The following is a 21,289-nucleotide window of genomic DNA, read 5'->3' as shown; positions in this document are numbered from 1 at the left end:
AGTTTGGGATTGACATGTACACTCTGCTATATTTTAAATGGATAACCAACAAGGACCTACTGTAGAGCACAGGGAACTCTGCTCAATATTACATACAACCTAATCGGGAAAAGAATTTGGAAAAGAATAGATGCGTGTATGTGTATAACTGACTCACTATATTGTGCACCTGAAACTAACACAACGTTGTTAATCAACTATGCTCCAATATAAAATAAAAAGTTTAAAAAAAATAAAGGCATTGGGTGAATACGTTCACAACTGCACATGTAATTTATGTGTATATGGGTGGAGAAATGGAGACACAGATGCCAATTCACATCTAGTTTAGGGACAAATACATATACAGAAATTTAGAATAAAATAAAAAGAAAACACGCACATCCCAACTTTGGCCCAGACCCTCCCAAGCCCAGAGCGAGTCCAGCCTCAGGCACCTGTGATCCCACGGTGATAAACAGTCCCAGTGTCCTCATGCCACCCTGCACTAATGTCCACCCTCTCCTGGCATCAGGAGTCACAGCAGGGGACAAGGCGCTGGGGAAGAGACTCAGCGTGGACGGGGGTGGGGGGCATCGCAGAGGCTGGCAGGGCCCACACAGACGCCCTGTCCACTCAGCCGTCATCACCCTCCCGAACACCCGGCTCTGCACGGGGCCTACCTTTGCCGTCTCCCTGTCTCCACTCGCACCTGCCCGTCAGAGAGCCCAGGCCGCCACATTCCTCACACTCGGGCCGCCTCTTGCTGACCGCGCAGGACAAGGGGCAGCCTGGCTCCTCTGCCACATCTGGGGGTGGCAGAAAGCAAGTCACAGGGGGCCAGCCTGGGCCCTGTGTCCAGCCGCCAGCACCCACGGGCGAGGGCAGCAGTGGCTTAGCTGTCCCCACGGGTTGAGCCCAGAGGGGAGGTAGTAACTAAGCACCGGGGCACAGGGCAGTGAGGGGGCTGCTGAGGAAGGGGTGGTACCACAGTCACAAAGCGGGGACAGCTACTGGGCTGAGATAAGTATGGAGGGAGGGTGTGAGGTGGCCAGACTCTGCCAGTGACACACAGGACACCCAGTTAGACCTGACCTTCAGATAACGGTGAACACCTGCTTTGTGTAAATACGTCCCTAATATCACGGTGACACGCTTGGAAGTTTGTCTTCTGAGAGACACTGCAAAAGTTGCACGAGACGTACTTACACCCGAAAAATTGCTTGTTGTTTGCCTGAAATTCACGTTTAACCAGGGTCCTCTATTGTATCTGGCAGCCCTAAAGCACGTGCATAGGTAGGACGCATCGACAGAGGTGGTGGGCAGCAGTGACCGTCCACAATGCTGTCACTCTGGGCTAAACCGTTTCACACTCTCCCCCTGTCATCCTTCCAGCTTGGCTGTGCAGCGTGCACCGTGTTCTCATCTTACAGGGAAGAAGGCTCAGGCTCAGGGAAGCCACCAGTTAGTGAGGGGGAGCGGGACCGGGGCCCTTCTGTGGGAGAAGCCCGACCCTCCCCGCAGCCCTGGCACTCACATGTCCCCTCCAGTGTGACGAGCAGTGGGGTCTGGGCTTGCCGGCGGGTTGGCCGTTCGACGGCCACTACCGTGTACTGGAGTTGGGCACACTCGGGCCGCTGCAGGGCCTCCGTGTCGTTCACGAACAGGGTCCCCGTGGTGTCCTCGGCCGAGGTGACCACCCCCAGGGCGCTGCAGTTGGCGCTGGAGAGCTGCAGCTTGTACTGCACGTGGATGCCACTGAACTCCTGGCAGTTTTCCACACAGACTTTCCCAATCTAGGCATGGGACACAGGGAATCCTTAGCTGGGTGGCTGGACCACCTGTGAGGGTGGCTGGAGGGGCTCCCTGGCAGCCTGAGTCCCAGGACAGTTTCCTACTCAGCCCAGGACGGTAGCTCCCCATCCCCCCATCTCGCACGCCCCCGGAACCTGCAGACCATCCGCCTGCCTGGTCCTGCCCTGCCCAGAACATGGGACCACCACCCATACCTACCCCTCAGAGCCGGAGGTGAAGGAACACGGGGCACTGGGGTTGGTTTCGGGGGCTGGCCCTCCAGGGAGGTGCTGCTGGCCTGCCCAGCTCATCCCTCACTTGCTCACTCATTCAGGCACAAAGGCAGCCTGTATGCCTCCTACCTACACACCTCCCTCTCTTCTGGCCAGGCCAATTTTGCTCTGGGAGCAAAGCAAAGTTCCCACCTGGGGTGGTCCACGCGCGAGCCAGGTCACTCGCCTGATTAGTCAGAACATGGCACCTGGGCCACGATTCATGCAGCATGGTTGTCTGTCCCACATGGGACCCAGGGGTCCTTCCTGGGACTTGGGCTGGAACCCCTGGGAGAGAAGGGATGCTTCTCCCAAGATGCTATGCTGGCAGCTGTGGCCTGGGGCCTGGAGCTGGTCAGTTGAACTCTCCTTTTTACCCCCTCAGCCACTTGAGTTACCGTAGGGTTGAGGGTGACTTGAGATCAGAAGCTCTGACTAGTCAAGGCTGAGGTTTGGGGGCCTGGTGGGGGGAGCGGGGATAGGGCCCTGCCTGCAGCCACACACCATGCCCTTGCTCAGCCCGACTCAGGCCCAGGGCAGAGCCAGGCTCCTCCAAGCCCATGCTCGACGCCACAATAAAACCACCTGCTGGACTCCAAGCACTTCCCTGTACAAACCGGGCTCACTTCCACTCTCTCCAGTGACCCTCAAAATTGCCCAAGGTCATCACCCTCAATTTACAATCATAAAAACTGGGGAGCCGGTGAGAGGCCACAGTGCGTCTGAGGCTGCACTGGGACTCGGGTCCCTGTGCCCTCCTGAGTCTGCCGGAGCACAGGCGACCCACCTCCAGCAATGCCTGCTCCAGCTCAGACCCCCAGACACCCCTCAGGCCCCTCTGCTTTGTCACCTCCCACCACCCTTGACCCCTGCCTCCAGGCAAGGCCCGAGGTCGGGTGGCAGGTTGGGGAGCCTGGATGTGTCCAAGGGTGGGGTTCTTCGTTTGCTGGCCCCGGGTGGCTGCCAGGAGGTAAGGGAACCAACCACAGAAACTGGCAAAACCACTGGAAAATAGGAGATGGCCCTAAACGGGATGTTCTAAAGAGGATGTGGCCACAGCTGCCCCACTAGGAGAATGCAGTACGTTAAGTCATATGCTTGCTGTAACCACAAGTGAACTTTAAAAAGCGCTTAAGAGACACATTCTCGGAAGAACTGCACCAAAATGTTATACACTGGCTAATATGAGAAAAAGAGATCACCCCTGTCTATCCCTTATCTCTTTGACGAATACTTTTTACTTTTATTTTTTCCACTTCTAATCGTTATTTTCCAACGACAAATGCAAAATAAGCTCTAGTAAACAGACTTGCAGAAAAGTGGAAAGTAGAAGCGCTCCCTATCTCTCCCTGCAGAGGGCGCCACCGTTCACTGCTGCCTGCATTTGCACTCTTGCAAACTCCCAGCAATGAGGACTTGGTTTTGAACCTAGGGAGCCACCTGAGACCAGCACTTACGCAAACCACTTTTTCACTTAATTCACCAGGAACGTCTTTCCAAGTCTGCATGCATAGATTTACCTGGCGCTGCTCTTTCATGAGTACAAAATGTTTTAAAGATGCCAAGAAAGGAGACAGCAAAGAAGAGGGGCCCACAAAACCTACGAGCCCTGCTCATGACTCTTCCATGGCCCCAGCCCTCCTGGCCCCGTGCCTGCAGCTCCCTGGGGCCACTCTGTGCACTACTTAGCTCAGGGAGGGGGTGTCACCCACCGCCCAGCCCTGCTTGAAATCTGCTCGACGGAGCACGCCACCCTGGGGGTCTCCTGCCCCTCCACACCCCTCCCCAGGCAGGCAGCAGGCTGGGGTCTCACCTGGGCGAAGCGGCGGGCCCGCCTGCTCGCAGCAAAGGAGTAGGTGCTGGGCAGGCGCAGGCTGACGGGCAGCACGGACACGTTGAAGTGGAGGAGGATGACGCCCTCCCCCGGGCCCTGGAAGTCCGAGTCGTTGACCAGCACGGCCAGCTGCACGGCCCGGCTCTCCGAGATGGGGAGGCTCCGGTTGAGAACCAGCCCTGAGGAGGGTGGGGGAGGGGGTGTGTCTGTGTGGACGGCACACGGTGATGATGGGCGGGGCCCCTGCGGGTTGGGATCACTGTCCCACGCCGCTGCGTGCCTCCTCCCCAACGCACTCCCCCCACACACGTGGAAACGGGTACCTCCACCCACACGGACACAGATAACAGACCTGGCGGGAGGCATTAAGGTAGCACTACTATTTAAAAGTAGTGAGTCGCTGTGCTGAGCTGGGAGCCCAGAAGACCCTTCTCAGCTGGGAGGTAACCTTGGGGATGTGTGTGTGTGTGTGTGTGTGTGTGTGTGTGTGTGTGTGATGTGAGTGTGGGGTAGGCCACACAAGGTAAAGAACCGCCGCCACCCAGGCCCTGGGAAGACAGTGCTAGCCCCTGGGAACTCTCAACAGCAGCAGCCCCGTGGACCCTTGGATTCCACAGGCCTCCAGCACCCGGGAGCTTCCACGCTTCTGAGCACCTGCCGTGTGCCAAGGCTAAGGTTTTAGTTTAGTGGAGACAGAAAGGGGAGGGGAGGCTCTGGTGCACATGGCACCAGAGTGAGCATGCAGGGGCAAGGATGACGTTTTCCCTCACACAGGACAGACGGCTTCAGAGGCCTGGTGGGGGAGGGGAGGATGAGAAACAAATAGGATCAGGCCAGCCAGAAAGGGGTAAAGGCACCAGTGATCCTGGGTTCCCCAGAGGCAGACCCCCAAACAAGGACCCAAGTGCAGGTGCGGTATTTGAAAGGTGATGCTAGAAAACACGGGCAGGAGGGCAGGGGAGGGAGGCGGGGAAGCTTGAGGATGAGTATGCCCCGTCCGGCAGGTGAGCAATGCGGGCACCTGGAGCTCAGCCCTGAGGGTGGGCGCATTCCAGGAGCCAGACAGGACAATCATCGGGGAACCCTCCGACTCTAGGACACTGAGCTGCTATTGTATGGATACATCAACCCCTTGTGAGTAGAGAGTTGCTGGTGGGGGGAGGGGGCAATAATAACCCCTGGGCACTCGGGCACCTGGGAGGTGGCAAAGCAGGTGCCAGGGGCCAGAGGGAGGCCTCGGTGACGACATACGTGTTGCAGTGAGTCCTGGCATGGCCAGCACGGGGAGGTGTTGTGGTGTCCTGCCAGGGTCGGCCTCAGGACAGTTCATGGAGAGGACAGCCTGCGAACACCCACCAAGGTGGCCCAGGCAAGCCCAGCAGAGACAAAGGCTGGGAGGAGGAGTGAAAGGGGCGGCTGCCTGGTGCTCAGAGGGCCAGGACAGGCGTCTGTGTGTGCAGGGTGCTGCCCCGTCCAAGGAGAGTGGGCCGCCGGTTACCCAGGGGGCCCAGCCAGGCCGCATCTGGCCTCTCTTACTGTAGTCATGCACGGTTGCCCGCACAAAGCTGCCGTTGGCCTGGGCCAAGGTCTCGTTGGGCGAGTGCTCTACTCGGAAGGTCTGGAGGGCCCAGGCGTCCCCGGAGAGCAGCGTGCTTGTGTACCGCCTCAGGAGCTCCCCGGATGCTGGTACCACATCTGCGTCGAAGACGCGTAGTGTGGCCACAACAGTGCCCTGCAGAGAACAGGGGGTGCCAGTTAGGGCCCTTAAAGCCAGAGACCGTGGGAAGGCACGTGCCCCACGAGTGGACCAGGTGTGTGCAGTCAGAGCTGGCTCTAGGGACAGACTGACCTGGGTTCAAGTTCCCTGGGGCCCCTAGTCAGCCTGCTCTGGTCACCCTTCCTGGGCCACTGCAGCTCACCTGCACAGCAGGTGTGACAGGCATCTATAGATGCCCCATAAGGATGGATGAGAGCACATGCCCTGGTGCTCTGCTGAAGACCTCATCTAGGTCGCCATAGAGCAGAGCAAGCACTCCTACTCTTCCCTGAGGAAACCAGGCCCCACAAGGCAGAGGAGTTAGCTCAGTGCCATAGAGTGACAGACGGCAGACCTGGGATCCAAGCCCAGGTATCCACAAGAATGCTCTCCTCCAAGCATTTTTTTTTTTGCGGTACGCGGGCCTCTCACTGTTGTGGCCTCTCCCATTGCGGAGCACAGGCTCCAGACGCGCAGGCTCAGCGGCCATGGCTCACGGGCCCAGCCGCTCCGCGGCATGTGGGATCTTCCCGGACCGGGGCACGAACCCGTGTCCCCTGCATCGGCAGGCGGACTCTCAACCACTGCGCCACCAGGGAAGCCCTCCTCCAAGCATCTTAATGCTCTTCTCCAAGTCTCTTCTGTACACCAGGCTGGAAAGGGTCACGAGGAAGGTTCTGAGCAAAGTCACAGGGCATCTCTGCTGTCACTGCTAACCAGGCTCCCCAATGTCACCACCAGGGGGTCCTGCCAGGCTCGTGAGACATTCCCCTGTGTCATGTGCTTTCCTCTCCCCGGCTCATCCGCCAAACCTGCTCTTGGGGTGCCCAGAGAAGCAGGCAGTGACAACATACTACGCCCCCACCCTTCCATTGCTCCTGCTGGCCTGCCAGCTGCAGGACAGCCCGAGGCCCAGCAGGTGGCAGTCACGCTCCACCTGCGTGGACCAGAAAAGGGTGGGGCCTGGATGGGGCGCAGGGAGATCCCTGCCTATGTGAGCCCTGGGGCCCCCAGCCCACAGCGTCAGACACAGGCTGGGCACTCAGGGCCCCCGGCCTCCCAAGGCAGTGGTCAGCTGGGTGCCGGTGGGGCTGGCCTCCTCCCTCCTCCTCAGCTGTCCTGGACACTGACAGAAAACCCCGACAGACTGATGGACAAATGAAAGACGAATAGCTAGATGGACGGTCAGCCACATGTCTGGATGGCTAGACGAACCGCTGAACAGACCGAGGAATAAATGGCGGATTGAGGAATCCAGACACGGAACAGAGAGACACCAGACAAGCACCAGACAAACGGACAGGCACCTCCTTCCGCTTGAACTCCACCACGGCGCTGGCGGTGTCGACGCCCCCGAGGAAGCTGGGCGCAGAGTCGTCTTCGTCGTACACGGTCACGGGGAAGGGCACCATCACCTCCTCCTCACGCGTGCCGACACGCACCGTGCACGTAGCCACCAGCTCATACTTCTCCCGCTTCTCGCGGTCCAGGGCCCAGCGCGTGCTCACCTCCAGGCTGTCCACAGTGCAGCGGAAGGGCAGACTCTCACCTGCGCACCAAGCAGACCAGGAACCCCGGGCTGACCCCCGGGCTGAGGAAAGGGTGAGCTGCCTTCCTCAGGGGCCCACCGGGAGTGGCGTCACGGGAGGGGGCCCTGTGGATGGAGCTGGGGTGCATGCTGGCCCCGGGCCCTGGCTCCTCCTCGGCTCTACAGCGGGGCACGGCGCTCCAAGCACAGTTTGCAGTGAAGACTGTGCCCTGAGTTTCACTGTGGCTGCAGCCTGCACTCGTGCTGACGGGAAACAGAGGGACCGGGACCAGGATGCTTGCATCAGGACCTCAGCCTGATCACCTAGGAGGGCTGGGCACACCCTTTCACACACCTTGCCTCTGCTGTGGGGAGGGCTGGCACCAGCTCAGCCCAGAGATTCAGCTCCCAGCATTTGCTGGTTTCTGAAAAAAAAAGATTTAGGAATTTTTTTTTTTTTTTTTTTTTAAATTATGGAAGTGGTATGTGCCTGTTTTAGAGAATGTGAGAAATAAAGCTCTTCCACCACTTGGAAACAAACATGGTGGACATCTGGTGTGATTTTATATTAACACACAAGTATTTCTGACTGCCTGGTTTGAATCCCTGTCCTATACACCTTCTGGCTGTGTGGCCCAAGGCTGGTGGTTCTGTCTCTCTGTGCCTCAGTTTCCTCACCAGAAGAGGAGATGATGAAGACAAAAGTGTCTGTTCCCTGCCAGACACTGCTGTACGTTCAGTGACTCACGTGTCTTCCCACAACCCGGTGAGGGAGGACCGGTAACAACAATACACTCTTCAAGCCAAGCCTGTCCTGGAATTCATCCTCCAGAAATGACCCGGAAAAGGGGAAAGGCTGAAGGCTTGAAGGGCAACACTGACCACCCCACAGCCAAGCACGGGAGGGCTGTCAACTCCACTCAGTGGGAAATCACATCAGAGCCACACATTACATGTGAATTACACATGTGGGAAATGCTTATCATGCAAACATGTCCCTCTATTGTTCACGGTTACAAAAAACCCTTTTTTTTAGCGAAAAAGGCAGCACGCTAAATCATACACTTGGCCGGCAATTCTGCACAAAGACATCTATCCCTGCTGCAGGATAAATGAAAAGATGCTGGGACAATGTGAGTGACTATTTTCCTTACGCTACTGAGATTTTCTTCAACATTATTACCGTGTGTATGCCATCAACCTGGTGTGAATCCAGGTTCTACTTACTAGTAAGTCCAGCTTGTAAGTGTCCCTTTTGAGTCCCAGTTCCTCGCCTTTAAATGCTTTAATGGCACCTCAGCTGCCTTCTCTCATCTCCACTGGGATCCAATTCCCTTCCCCTCCCCACATCCGTGCTCTTGGCCTCCCCAGGGCCATCTTGTGGCAGGACCACCTTGTGGCAAGGTCCACTGTCCTTGCGGCTGCTCAGGCAGAATCCTGGAACCATGCTTGGTCCCTTCTTTCTTTCAACACCCCACGTCCAACTCACCAGGATATCCTGCAGGATCCTTCTTCCAAACAAGCCCACCACTCGCCTGCTTCTTGTGGCCCAAAGGTTTCCACCCTCACCCCAGACCTCATCCTCTCACTCAAGGATTTCTCCTGCCTCCTAATTTGTTTCTCTGCTTGCCCCTAAACCACCCACCCCCAATCATTTCTAGCACAGCAGCTAGACTGAGCTCTTAACGGTAAGGTATGTCCTGTCAATGACGCCCCCTCCCAAACACCTTCCATGGCTCCCCAGTCCCTCGGCAGGAAGCCCTGCCCCTCACTTGGAACTTCTCTGCCCTCAGCAGCCTCCGCCCTGCCCTGCGGTTCCCTGCACTCCAGCTACACGGGGCTCCCACCTTGGTGCTCTTGAAGGGGCTCGCCCCGCTTGCCTCGCACCCCTCCCCTTTGCTCCAGTGTCCCCTTTTCCCAGCCATCTGATTTGAGACAGTGGTCTTCACCACCCCACACCCTCTCAGCTTTACGGCCCACCTAGTCCCTTCAGAGGTCACCCGATTTCCTTAGCACGTGTGTGTGGGCTCCATCTCCCACGGGATGGAAGCTCCAGGCAGGTGGGATTTTGGCCTGATGCGTTCGCTCTCTCATCCTTGGTCCCCAGAACAGTGCCTGGCCCATGGCAGGCTTACATGAGATACTCGTGGACTTCTGAATGAACGGATGATGGGGTGGTGCAGAGCAAACTCGACGGCTTGTGCAGAGGGACCGCAGCGCCGTGCCTAGCACTCAGCAGGCACCGAGGAAGGCTCCACGTGGCGGGCACTCACCTCCCAGAAGCCTGTAGGCCGCGCTGACGTTGGGGCAGAGGAACTGCACAGGCAGCAGGCGGAATTGGTGGAAGGTGCCGGGAGGCCTGTTCTCCCGAATGCGGAAGGACAGGCCCATCTCGGGGAAGCAGAGGTCCCGGGGTTTGAGGGCACCGCAAGCCGGGAAGGAGGCGTTGATGATGGAGAAGTACACTCGGGCACAGCCCGGCCACTGGCACTCGCCCTCACGAAGGGACGCGGGCGACAGGAAGACCTGGAGGTAGACGGTGAGCAGCGGGAAGCCACCGTCTGCAGAGAGAGAAGTCGTCAGGCCCACCGGGGTGTCAGCCACACCTGCCCAGCGGTGGGGAACGGAACAGGGAGGGGAGGGGGCAGGAGCTCGGGGCTGGGGCAAAGCCCAGTCCTCACCAGGGTCCACAGGGCTCCTCTGGGCTCTCTGGCCCGGCCGCCACCTCCTCAGGGTGCCTCACCGGCCCACCTCCCTTGTTTTTTAGGTCTCAGCTCAAATACCCTTCCTCAGGGAGGTGCCCTGAGCCCCGGGTCTAACACCAAGTGGAGAGCTTCCCCAGGGAGGGCTCTTGCCCCGCCCCTTTCCCCAAGGCAGTTCTTTTTTTTTTAGAAACACTTTCATTTATTCTATTTTATTTTTCTATCTTTGGCTACGCCGCTTGCGGGATCTTAGTTCCCCGACCAGGGATTGGACCCGGGCCCTCGGGAGTGAAAGCACAGACAGCCCTAAGCACTGGACTGCCAGGGAATCCACGGTCCCACCCCCGCCCCCAGGCAGTTTCACTGTCTTCGGAGACACAGACTTCCCCAGCACCCGGGAGGGGATTTCTGGCAAGTTCCAGCATGGAGGCACCACAGCAGCTCCCCCTCCAACTGGTCTGGATCTCAGCTGGGGTCGGGGGCTCTTCCAGGGCCCTCCATCTCAGCCCTGGGGAAGCGGCTGCCCCTCACATCTGCTCCTCCCGTATTCATTCGTTCTCTGTGCTTCTTACTAGCCTGTCCTCCATTGCTCCAATCTCCTGCTGTGGTTAATAATTCTCTATACAAACTTTCCCTGTTCAAATTACTGATTTCTCCCCTGACTGGACCCGACAGGCACCCGAGGTCACTCTCCAGTCACGAACAGAACAGGCCTCCTACGAAACTCAGACCCTCAGCAGATTCCACTCTGGCCTCCACCCCAGTGGCCCTGGTTCTTCAAGTTCCCCACTGGGGGCTCGCGATGCAGACGGCGGCAACTAAGTGTGTGCGGAACCAAGACCTACGTCAGGTGCTACCTCCTCCAGGAGCCGCCTGGGCTGCCCTGACGGGGGGCATCTTTACTTGCAGACCCTGGCTTCACTTGGCAGATGGTGTGGTCATTCTGCCCCTGCCGGGCGGTGCCGCCCAGTCCGTGTTCCCAGGCATGCCGGCTGTCTCAGGACACACGGGGGCTCAGGGCTGGCGTGAGGGTCCAGGGAGGCCATGTCTACGGTGGAGGGGCTCAGAGGGGGGCACTACTGGGTGTGTGATCACCATTTAGTGCCACGAGGCACAACTCTGCTCCACGACCCCTGCTCCCCGCAAGTCCCAGGGTCCCACGTGGCCTACGCTCCAGCTGGGACCTCTGCTCTGAGGAGTTGGCCAGGCCTTCCTCCCTGCTCCACTTCCATCTCTGGCTCCAGGCCCAAGTCCCTGGCAAGTGGCGCAGTGGTTAAGACTCTGTGCTCCCAAAGCAGGGGGCCCGGGTTTGCTCCCCGGTCAGGGAACTAGATCCCACATGCATGCTGCAACTAAGAGTTCGCATCCCACAACTAAGGAGCCCACCTGCTACAACTGAGGAGCCGGTGAGCTGCAACTAAGGAGAACTGCGAGCCACACTTTCCATGGGAACTGCTGCTTCTCCAGCAAGTTGCAGACCACTTGCTAAAGCAAGATCTTGGGATTTTTCTCCTCTTAACTTCTCTCTCACAACCCCAAATCCTTGTTAACCCAACTGGAAAAGGCATCTGGATCCTGCATGGACAGAGCACCCAAATCCTTCGCATGGGTTCTCCAAAATCCAAACAGCCTCAGAAAGCCTACGGGTCATCAGTGGTCCCCAAGCTCACCCTGGCTCTCTCACTGGCTGCGCACAGAGGCAGGCCAGCCTCATCTCACTCTCTCGGCTCTCACACAGCAGGAGCCATAGGGGAAGCCACCCTCGGTGTGATGTGTGCTGTGTGGGGCTAAGGCGAGGGCGGGGGTGGGGGCAGTGAGGTGCATAGGGGTCAGGGCTGCTCCCTTACTGCGGATGCTGAGCTTCTCCCAGGAGCTGTGGTCCAGGCTCCGGTTAAGGTAGAGAAGCCCCGTGTCCTCCTGGATACGGACCCAGTCGTTCTCGTGCAGCCGTGTGCGGTAGGCGCCGTAGAGGTGCAGGCCCAGGCGGAAGCTGGGCACCTCCTCGGGGACGTCCTGCAGGGCGTGGACATAGAGCAGGGGCATGCCGGCCGGCTGGTCCACGTACAGCCTCTCCCAGTAAGCATCCCTTGAGAAGTAGAGTCCCAGTGGGGCTGCAGGAAGCAGGGAAGCACATGAGGGAGGGAGGGAGGGAGGGAGGGGTGATGACAGTGATGACAGAGCCCAGAGCAGGCCTCCTGGGCGGACCAGTATTCCCCAGCGGCTTTATTTCACAGTATTTTAAACTGGAGTACAGTTGCTTTACAATGTTGCATTAGTTGCTGCTGTACAGCAAAGTGAATCAGCTATATGTATACGTATATCCCCTCCTGTTTTAATTTCCTTCCCATTTAGGTCACCACAGAGCACTGAGTAGAGTTCCCTGAGCTATAGAATAGGTTCTCATTAGTTACCTATTTTATACATAGTATGCAAAGTGTATATATGTCAATCCCAACCTCCCAAATCATCCCCCATTTTACATTTTAATAATAGATTCTTTGTGGACCAGAAAAGAAAACTTCACTAATTTAAAATTCTGATCTTAGTAGGTCTTTCTCATCTGCAGTCCTAAGTACATCAACACACAATTATCTATATAGCTAAACACTAGCTGAGGGACCTCTCTGGTGGTGCAGTGGTTAAGACTCTGTGCTCCCAAAGCAGGGGGCCCGGGTTTGCTCCCTGGTCAGGGAACTAGATCCCACATGCATGCTGCAACTAAGAGTTCGCATCCCACAACTAAGGAGCCCGCCTGCTGCAACTAAGAAGCTGGTGAGCCGCAACTAAGGAGAACTGCGAGCCACAAATAAGGAGCCTGGAAGCTGCAACTAAGACCCAGCGCAACTAAATAACTAACGAACTAACTAACTAAATAAATATTAAATAAAAAACACTAGCTGAAAAGACACCGCTTTAAAACAGAAAAAGGAGGAAGTGAGGCAGCTTAAAACTGTTGCAAAATCGCTCTCAATTACCCAAGTTTGATAAGCAGGTGAACCACTCAGCGGGGAGTTCACCCAGGCTTCTGAACAAATCACCTGGAGCCAGAGTTTTCAAGGGTACAAGATGCTGCCAGACAAGCAGGGCAGGCAGGAGTCACCAAAGACGAACAGAGCACTAATAAATCTTTAGCTAAAGTCAATCACTCTCCTACCATATGACCCAGAAATTCCACTCCATTTATCCAAGAGAAATGAAAACATATGTCCATCAAATGACTTATTCACAAATGCTGGGGTTATTCACAGAGCCAAGAACTGGAAAGAGTCCAGATGTGCTCCAGCGGGTGAAGAGATAAGCAAACGGTGGTCCATCAGGGCCACTGATACACATGACAGCCTGGACGGATCTCACAGACATCCTGCCAAGTAGAAGGGGCAGCATGAAAGAATCACACGTCATGGCTCCAGACTGATTTTAAGCGACAGAAATCAGACTGGCTACCTGCTGGTGGCGGGGGAGGCAACAGACCAGGAAGGGCAGGAGGCATGTTCTGGGGAACATAAAGGCTTTGCATCCCGATATGGGCGTGGCTCACACAGGCACATCCACTGGTTAACAGTGTACAACCAAGATTTATGCTTCAACCTATGTAGATTCTGCCGAAATCGATCGCCAAGGGACTGGGGGTAGAGCTGTAAATGCCACGAGGAAGGCGGATGCTGACCGTGGCTGCGCTGGGTGAGCCCACGGGAGCCCTCATCCTACTAACTCTGTTGGCTTTGTGTATGTTCAGCATTTTTCATCACAAGAAGTTTTATAAAACAGTAAGAACTTTTTAAAAGGTGGATAAATGGGCAAGCAATGGTTAAAAAACCTGCAAGTGCTTAAAAACCTACTCTACGAAGCACAAAAAAGTACCAACGCACAAAGCAAACATGAGAAACACTGTACGTTTGTGTAACCGGTTTCTCCTTTCCATCGGTTTGTTTCCACCTACAGCCCGCTTCCCTTGCAGCCATGGGGGTGAGTGGCCGGTCCACTCCGCACGAGCAGAGGAACGCTGGGTCTGCCTGGGCCCTTGAGGACTCCCTTGGGTGTGGGAAACAACCAAGTGCCAGGTGAAGTCAGGTGAAGAGAACAGGCGAGACCTTTTGCATCCCAAAGTGGTAAAACAGTAAGAAAACTAGAAGGCTGCTTGCACTGAGGGAGGTTTCCCAAGGATGACCTCGAAGGCAGCCAGGCTGGGAATGCCAACTTGGAGCAAGTGTGCATTCGGTCCTGCCAGCCCAGTGCCCAGTGTGGGTGCTGCCCTGCCAGACAGGCCTGGACCACAGAGCAAGGGTGAGAGGGAGAGAGCAGGAGAGAAACAGAGGGAGAGAGAGGGAAGGAGTGGAAAGAGAAAGGGGATCAGGTGAAAGGGGGAGAGGAAGGGGGGGAAAGAGCGATGCTCTGGCTAGAGCCAAAGGCCTGGCCCTGCACACCCCACACTAAAGACAGAGATGGAGGCAAGGGGGCTGCACGCCTGGTACTGACCTACTAGACCTTCAGAAACCTGCTCCCTAGGAGTGCTGTCCCTGGAGTGGGACCCAGACTTACTGGGCCTCTGCAGGTGCGGTACAGGGAAGGGCAGGCTAGGACCTCCAGGAGCCAGCCCCGTGCCCTGAGAGAGGCTCTGTGCTGTGGCCTTCCTGCCCTGCAGCCTCCTGGGGGAGGATCCACCCCAGAGCATCACACTGCCTGCCATCCAAGGCGGAGGCCGCTCGAGGAGCCACAGAAAGAAGTCATGCTGGGGAACTCTGGGGAGGGAGAGCTGAGACACTGCTTCCCCCACCCTGGGGTCTCGTGGGCAGAGACCACCGGCAGGAGCTGCCCACACGTGGCTGAACGCCACCCTCCTGTCCCCACACCCTCCCTACTGGCCCAAGAAGACACAGGCTGCCCCGCAGATGCACTCAGGGCTGACTTCTTTGGGATTTAGCAGCTGATGCCCACAGACAGGCAGGCAGCTCAGAGGGCTGTGTCAGCCCCAAACGGCCACAGGACTGGACTCTTCCCTGCTCCTGTTAAAGGGCAGCCTGTGGCACCGGCTCGGAGCAGACCTTTTGCAAGCTGGGCCGAGTGACGGGCCACGGCTGACAGGTCCTCCCACACAGCTAGGATTCACTCCACAGGCTCGAGCTTCCCAGGAGAAGCTCACAGTTTGGGGTTCCAATGAGGATCCTACAACACTGCTCATCACTGCTTTTTTTTTTCTTTTCTTCATTTGAAAATATCTTCTTCCAATTTATGACTTATATATTGATTTTTTTTTTTTAGCATCTTCATCACTGCTCTTGAGACAAAGGCAGGAGTACTTCCTGTGGTGTCTCCTCACCCAACAGGAGAGGAGAGTCACCCAACGGGAGGGGAGGGACAGCCGCAGAGGGGTCCCTGACGGGGCTCATCCCCCACTAGGAGCGTGCCGGAGCCCCACCGCGCCGCCTGGCAGAGTAACCCCCGGTCTGTGCTCCTCAGAGAAATCAGATGGGCTCCCAGCCTATGGCAGCACCCTGCCCGGCGCGGCCTGGCCGAGTCTGGGAAGGCAGGCTCAGAAGGGGGATGAGAACCAGCCACAGCTCTGCTGCCACAAGACAAGGGCCCGAATCACGAGCAGCAGCCAGGCTTCCTTTCCCTCCAACCAACGGTCCACGAAGGCTGCGAGTCAGAGGCTCTAGCGGGAGCTCTGGGGTGGGGGGTGGCCAGGCAGGGGGAAGGACGCTGCTGCTCACTGCCCCGCGGACAGGAGAAGGGTGGGTCTCCCTTCCCTCTACCGCTGCCTTCTCCAGAGGACCTGGCCTGCCGCCTCACAGCAGTGTGGTGTGCAGTGAGCGCAGCCGGCTGGACCGACAGAGTGCAAGGCCAAGCCCCCCTGGCCCTCACACACACACACACACACCGACCCTCCATTTTCTTCGCAATCCCAGACGGGGGTGCCAACGGGACCACTGCTTTGCAAACAGACACTGAGGCGGGAACAAAAGAAAGATGTCTGCACACTCAAGGGCACACACACAGCCAGCCAGAGAACTGGGATTCGGACGGCAGTCCCTCCAGCAGCACACCCCTCTCCGGCCTGCTCAACCCCACTTCACAGCGGGCCAGGCCCTGCCACCACCGTGCCCGCTGCCCCGCTGAGCCCTGCGTGGTGACCGCAAGTCAGCAACACCAGCCTGCAAAGAAGGTGGTCCCCGAGGGCTCACCTTCTCTTGGGAAGCTTGCATTCCCGGCAACAAAGAGGATGAGAGACTGTAATTCCCAGTGGTTGACAGAGTGGTGGTGGCCTGGTGGCAGCCCAGGCTCGTGACACCACGCTGGGTGGGAAGGGGCTCAGCCAGGGCCAGGGCCGCCGGCGTCCTCCTCAGCCTGGCAGACAGGCGCGCACCGACCGCTAGTGATCTGGGATGCTGCCAGCGGGTCCCGTCTCACAGAGCTGCAGGCAACTCTGCCGGTGGGGAGCCCAGGGTGGATGTTGGTCCACAAGACAGCACACCGCCAAGGGCAGCCTGTGTCTGCCAGCCCGCTAGGCCACCAGCTCTCCGTGGTCTGCCAGACCCCTCCGTGGAGAGGTGAGGTCTGCATTCCTGGCCCCCGGAGTACCAGCGAGAGTATGCTGTGTGACGACTGAGCCTGTGTCAGGAGAGGAACACAGCTTCTGCCGGCTCATCCTCTGGGGACACACACACGCACACACCCCGTCCCCGGCCCCGGTCAGCTGTGCAAAAACCCGCTGCCCTTGGAGCCACCAGTGGGGGGACCTTACAGATGGGTCTTCTGTGGCGGGGGGAGAGGCCTGCCCCGCCTGCCAGGTAGGGAGGAACAGATCCAGAACCGGGCTCCTCCTCCGGGGCCCCCTGGGGTGCATGCACTTTCAATGGTCCGGGGTCTGGGAGGTAGGAGGGGCCCGAGCTCCCGGGAGCCCCTACCTCCAAGCTGGTCCAGTCCCCACCATACAGACCACATGTGCAGGAGAGAATGGGCCTTGCCCGCTCTCATCTCACAGAGCCAAGCGCTACAGGATCCGTGTGGGGCTCAGTCTGTTGCTGCCTAAAGGGATTTGTGGGCTGAGCAATGCTTGTGAGCAGAAACAGACTTAAATGCATTTAAAATGCCTCCCAGGTGGTCCCTGCTCAGGGCACGGCTGCCTTAATCTCCTCCTTGTCACAAACACTTTCAGATGGAAAAACACATGGTCCGAGGTGGGGAATAAGGACGTGGGTGCAGGGCTGGCCTCAAGAGGGTATAGCCTGGGGAGACCACAGGGTCCCGTGCTTGGTTTAATGCCCTGCTGTCACTGTCCTGAAACCCTTCAAAATTCTAGAACAAGGGGCCCACATCTTCATTCCACGCTGGGCCCCACAAATGATGTGGCCAATCCCGGTGGGTGAATGAGGAGAGCCTGGGACGGGCCGTCGCAGGTGTCCAGTTTCGTGGGGCTGTGCAGCCTCTGCAGAGTGGTGGCCTCCTCTGGACCTCGCTTTCTTCAACTGTGAACAAGAGAAGGGCAGGCTGGGGAGAGGAGGAGCAGCCTTTGCACAGGGTCATATTGTACAAAGCTCTCACTTCCGATTCACAATCACCGTGCACAAATCCCTTCACTGCCCCATTTCACAGGTAAGAACACTGAGGCTGGGAGGTGAGAAGCTTTCCCAAGGTCAAACAGCTGGAGATTCTGCATCTCGGGGTTTGGTACAATGGCTAACAAAGTGGTGGTGGAAGTCAGGATCAGGGCAGACGCTGGTCCCGCTGGGAAGCCCAGGGCCCTGACGGTTGACCGCCCCTCCCTGCCGGCATCGTTTTGCTAGGAAGAGCTTCCCGGCCTGTAAGCTCAGACCTGCCTCTGGTGAGAGCCTCCCCTGGAACTTCGGGCAGGTCAACACAGCAGGACTTGCAAAGCCTGTTCCATCCATGCCTTCCATCCCTGAATGTCACCGGGTGACAGAGTTCTCCCCCCACACAGTTTCATGTTTCTGCCTGGACAGAACATGAAATCACCTCGAGGTTCTGGTTCCTCAGGCTGCCCCGGCACCACAGCAAGGGGTAAGGAGCTGGTTTTTGCTCACACAGGAGGGGCGGGTCCCGCACTGCTCAGGACACAACTGCCAAAGGCCCAAGTCGCTGCTCGCGTTTGGAGAGACCCCAAGAAACTTCACAGCGTGTGTGTGTGTGTGTGTGTGTGTGTGTGTGTGTGTGTGCCCGGGCATGCAGGAGGTGGCAGAGGTGCATCAGTCCAAGACCCCATCTGCTCCCACCCTGCCCCACCCCTGCAGGGAGAAGATGTGGAACTAAGGTTCAGTGGGGGTGAGGTGCTGCTCTGCTCCGAGCAGGGCCTCCTTCAACATCTTTACAAGTAGAGCGACCCGGGCGCTGACGGTCTCATGCGGCGCATGCAGTCACCAGCCTTCTTCTACCCCGGAAAGGCAGCTTTCAATGTTCCATACCTGGCTGGGATGTGTCATTTACTTGTATTTGGATGCAGACAGAACCAGGCCCAAGTCCCCACCTCACTCTCATTCATTTAACTCTCCACAAGCTCAGACGTGCGTGCACACTCACACAGGCACTCTTATCCACACTGGTCACAGGGGCATACGTTCTCAGACATGCATGGGATGCTCTGAGCACCCTTCTTTGCGGTGGAGGACACCGCAGGTGGACAAGAGTTTCTGGTTGTCACCCCCTTGCTTCTGCGGCACAGGGTGTGGGGACATCCTCTGGGCTCCACCTCAGTCACGTGCCAGACGCACACCGTCCCTCGGTGCCAGCGCAGCCCACGCCCTTACCCCGCGATCACCTTCCCACAGCTTCCCAGACCGGACGCCTCTGTACGCCCGCTGACAGCCTCAATTCCCCTGTGCCTGGACGGTCGCCTCCTGCTAGCCTGCACAACTTAGCCAACTTCTCCACGTGCAGTGGGCTGTGACCCTTCCCTGGGTGTCCGCCCTTAGCCTGAGGGTGGCCCACAGAGCTCTCCTACACTCACCACTGCTGACCAACTCTTACGTTAACCTCTCCTGGTTCCTTTGCTGTGTGGGTACTGTCTCCTGACTGGACGCAGACTGACACACACACATCTTCCTCTTACATATACACTTCTTAACTCACACGCACGTGGTTCCACACTCTCACACTGTTGCACACTCACCCCCCCTTCCCCATTCTCTCGTTCATTTAGTGAGACACACTGAGCCTGCCCAGCCCTGACCGTAGGCTCACCTCACCAGCTCTCCTGATCAGCCCTGGCCATCAGGGGCCACACACAGCTCCCCTGAGGTTCCCTCGACCTCCTCGCCACCCTCAGTGGAGGATGTGCTGCCATCTGACCATGCCAGGCCAGATCTAGGCAGTTACTTCCTAACCGGGTGCCCTTGGCTAACCAGGGTGAGTCACACTCACTGTGGTCATGGACACACCCAGGGCCCCAGACAACTAGAAATGTCCTAGGACCATACCTTGAAAGCCAGAATTTGGGGCTCTCAAGAAAGAAAAAACATTGTGAGATGGTATGATCTGAGAACTGTGTGGGGTTACAGCAGCGCCTGAATCTGTGTGCAAGGCAGGCCCTTCCTGCAGAATCCACTCACCGGGCAGCCCCGCTCCTGCCCTTGATGAGCACCAGATCATGCAGATGACAGTCTTATTATGGTCCAGCAGAACCTCCTTAACAGACGGTTTCCTAACGCCATCATCTTCACTGGGAATGGGAACCAGATCTCGTGGACTCCTCCCCGGGGGCGGCCCCTCCCCCTGCGGGCCAGCTGTCCCCGTGGGGGGTCCCTCCAGCCCCAAGGCCCAGACAAGGGTGCTTGGCACCATCACTCTTTCCTCATCCACCTCACGCCCCTCCTCCCATATCCCGTTCACGTTTTCTCTTTATTCCAGTTCTATATTTGATATGTACAGAATATATTTTGCAAAACGTTTATGCCAAAAGTATATTCTGTGACAAACATCCATGAACCCACGGCTGACGTAACTGGACACCTGGCAACACTGCTGCCCCTCCCACGCCCTCACCTTCCACCTCATCCATTCACAGCCAACGTGAATCTGTGTCTGTGTTTTTCTTATCCCCCTCCATTTTAAAACTTTTACCTCATTCTTTTTTTTTTTGAATTTTATTTATTTTTTTATATAGCAGGTTCTTATTAGTTATCCATTTTATACATATTAGCCTATATATGTCAATCCCAATCTCCCAATTCATCACACCCCAGCCCCGCTGCTTTCCCCCCTTGGTGTCCACGTGTTTGTTCTCTAATCTGTGTCTCTATTTCTGCCCTGCAAACTGGTTCATCTGTACCATTTTTCTAGGTTCCACATATATGCGTTAATATACAATATTTGTTTTTCTCTTTCTGACTTACTTCACTCTGTATGCCAGCCTCTAGATGCATCCACATCTCTACAAAAGATCCAATTTCGTTCCTTTTTATGGCTGAGTAAAATTCCATTGCATATATGTGACACATCTTCTTTATGCATTCATCTGTTGATGGGCATTTAGGTTGCTTCCATGACCTGGCTATTATAAATAGTGCTGCAATGAACACTGGGGTACATGTGTCTTTTTGAATTATGGTTTTCTCTGGGTATATGCCCAGTAGTGAGATTGCTGGGTTGTATGGTAATTCTATTTTTAGTTTTTTAAGGAAACTCCATACTGTTCTCCATAGTGGCTGTATCAATTACATTCCCACCAACAGTGCAAGAGGGTTCACTTTTCTTCACACCCTCTCCAGCATTTGTGGTTTGCAGATTTTCTGATGATGCCCATTCTAACTGGTGTGAGGTGACATCTCATTGTAATTTTGATTTGCATTTCTCTAATAATTAGTGATGTTGTGCTTCTTGGCCATCTGTATATCTTCTTTGGAGAAATGTCTATTTAGGTCTTCTGCCCACTTTTGGATTTGGATTGTTTTTATGATTTTTTTTTTTTGTGGTACGCGGGCCTCTCACTGTTGTGGCCTCTCCCGTCACGAAGCACAGGCTCCGGACGCGCAGGCTCAGCAGCCATGGCTCACGGGCCCAGCCGCTCCATGGCATGTGGGATCTTCCCGGACCGGGGCACAAACCCGTGTCCCCTGCATCCACAGGCGGACCCTCAACCACTGCGCCACCAGGGAAGCCCTGTGTTTTTAATATTGAGCTGCACAAGCTGTTTATATATTTTGGAGATTAATCCTTTGTCTGTTGATTCATTTGAAATTTTTTCTCCCATTCTGAAGGCTGTCTTTTCATCTTGTTTGTAGTTTCCTTTGCTTTACAAAAGCTTTTAAGTTTCATTACGTCCCATTTGTTTATTTTTGTTTTTATTTCCATTACTCTAGGAGGTGGATCAAAAAGATCTTGCTGTGATTTATGTCAAAGAGTGTTCTTCCTATGTTTTCCTCTAAGAGCATTATAATGTCCGGTCTTACATTTAGGTCTCTAATCCATTTT

At 56.3% G+C, this 21,289-nt stretch overlaps 1 protein-coding gene across 2 annotated transcripts in view; it reads right to left on the bottom strand.

Moving 5' to 3' along the window:
* Window positions 1-21,289, bottom strand: part of RET (ret proto-oncogene) — a 61,080-nt gene that overhangs the window by 19,986 nt on the left and 19,805 nt on the right. For both annotated transcript variants that reach the window (XM_049696645.1, XM_004283823.3), the window contains exons 2-8: window positions 11,713-11,976; window positions 9,437-9,724; window positions 6,943-7,184; window positions 5,416-5,611; window positions 3,859-4,058; window positions 1,517-1,775; window positions 663-788 (exon numbers count right to left, since the gene is read on the bottom strand). In XM_049696645.1, coding sequence (XP_049552602.1) covers window positions 663-788; window positions 1,517-1,775; window positions 3,859-4,058; window positions 5,416-5,611; window positions 6,943-7,184; window positions 9,437-9,724; window positions 11,713-11,976 — 1,575 coding nt within the window. The remainder of the gene's footprint in view (window positions 1-662; window positions 789-1,516; window positions 1,776-3,858; window positions 4,059-5,415; window positions 5,612-6,942; window positions 7,185-9,436; window positions 9,725-11,712; window positions 11,977-21,289) is intronic.

This window comes from Orcinus orca, chromosome 14 (assembly GCF_937001465.1).
Source record: "Orcinus orca chromosome 14, mOrcOrc1.1, whole genome shotgun sequence".
Taxonomy (NCBI): Eukaryota; Metazoa; Chordata; class Mammalia; order Artiodactyla; family Delphinidae; genus Orcinus; species Orcinus orca.
Note: the sequence above shows the minus strand (reverse complement) of the source record. Positions and strands in the feature narration are given on the sequence as shown.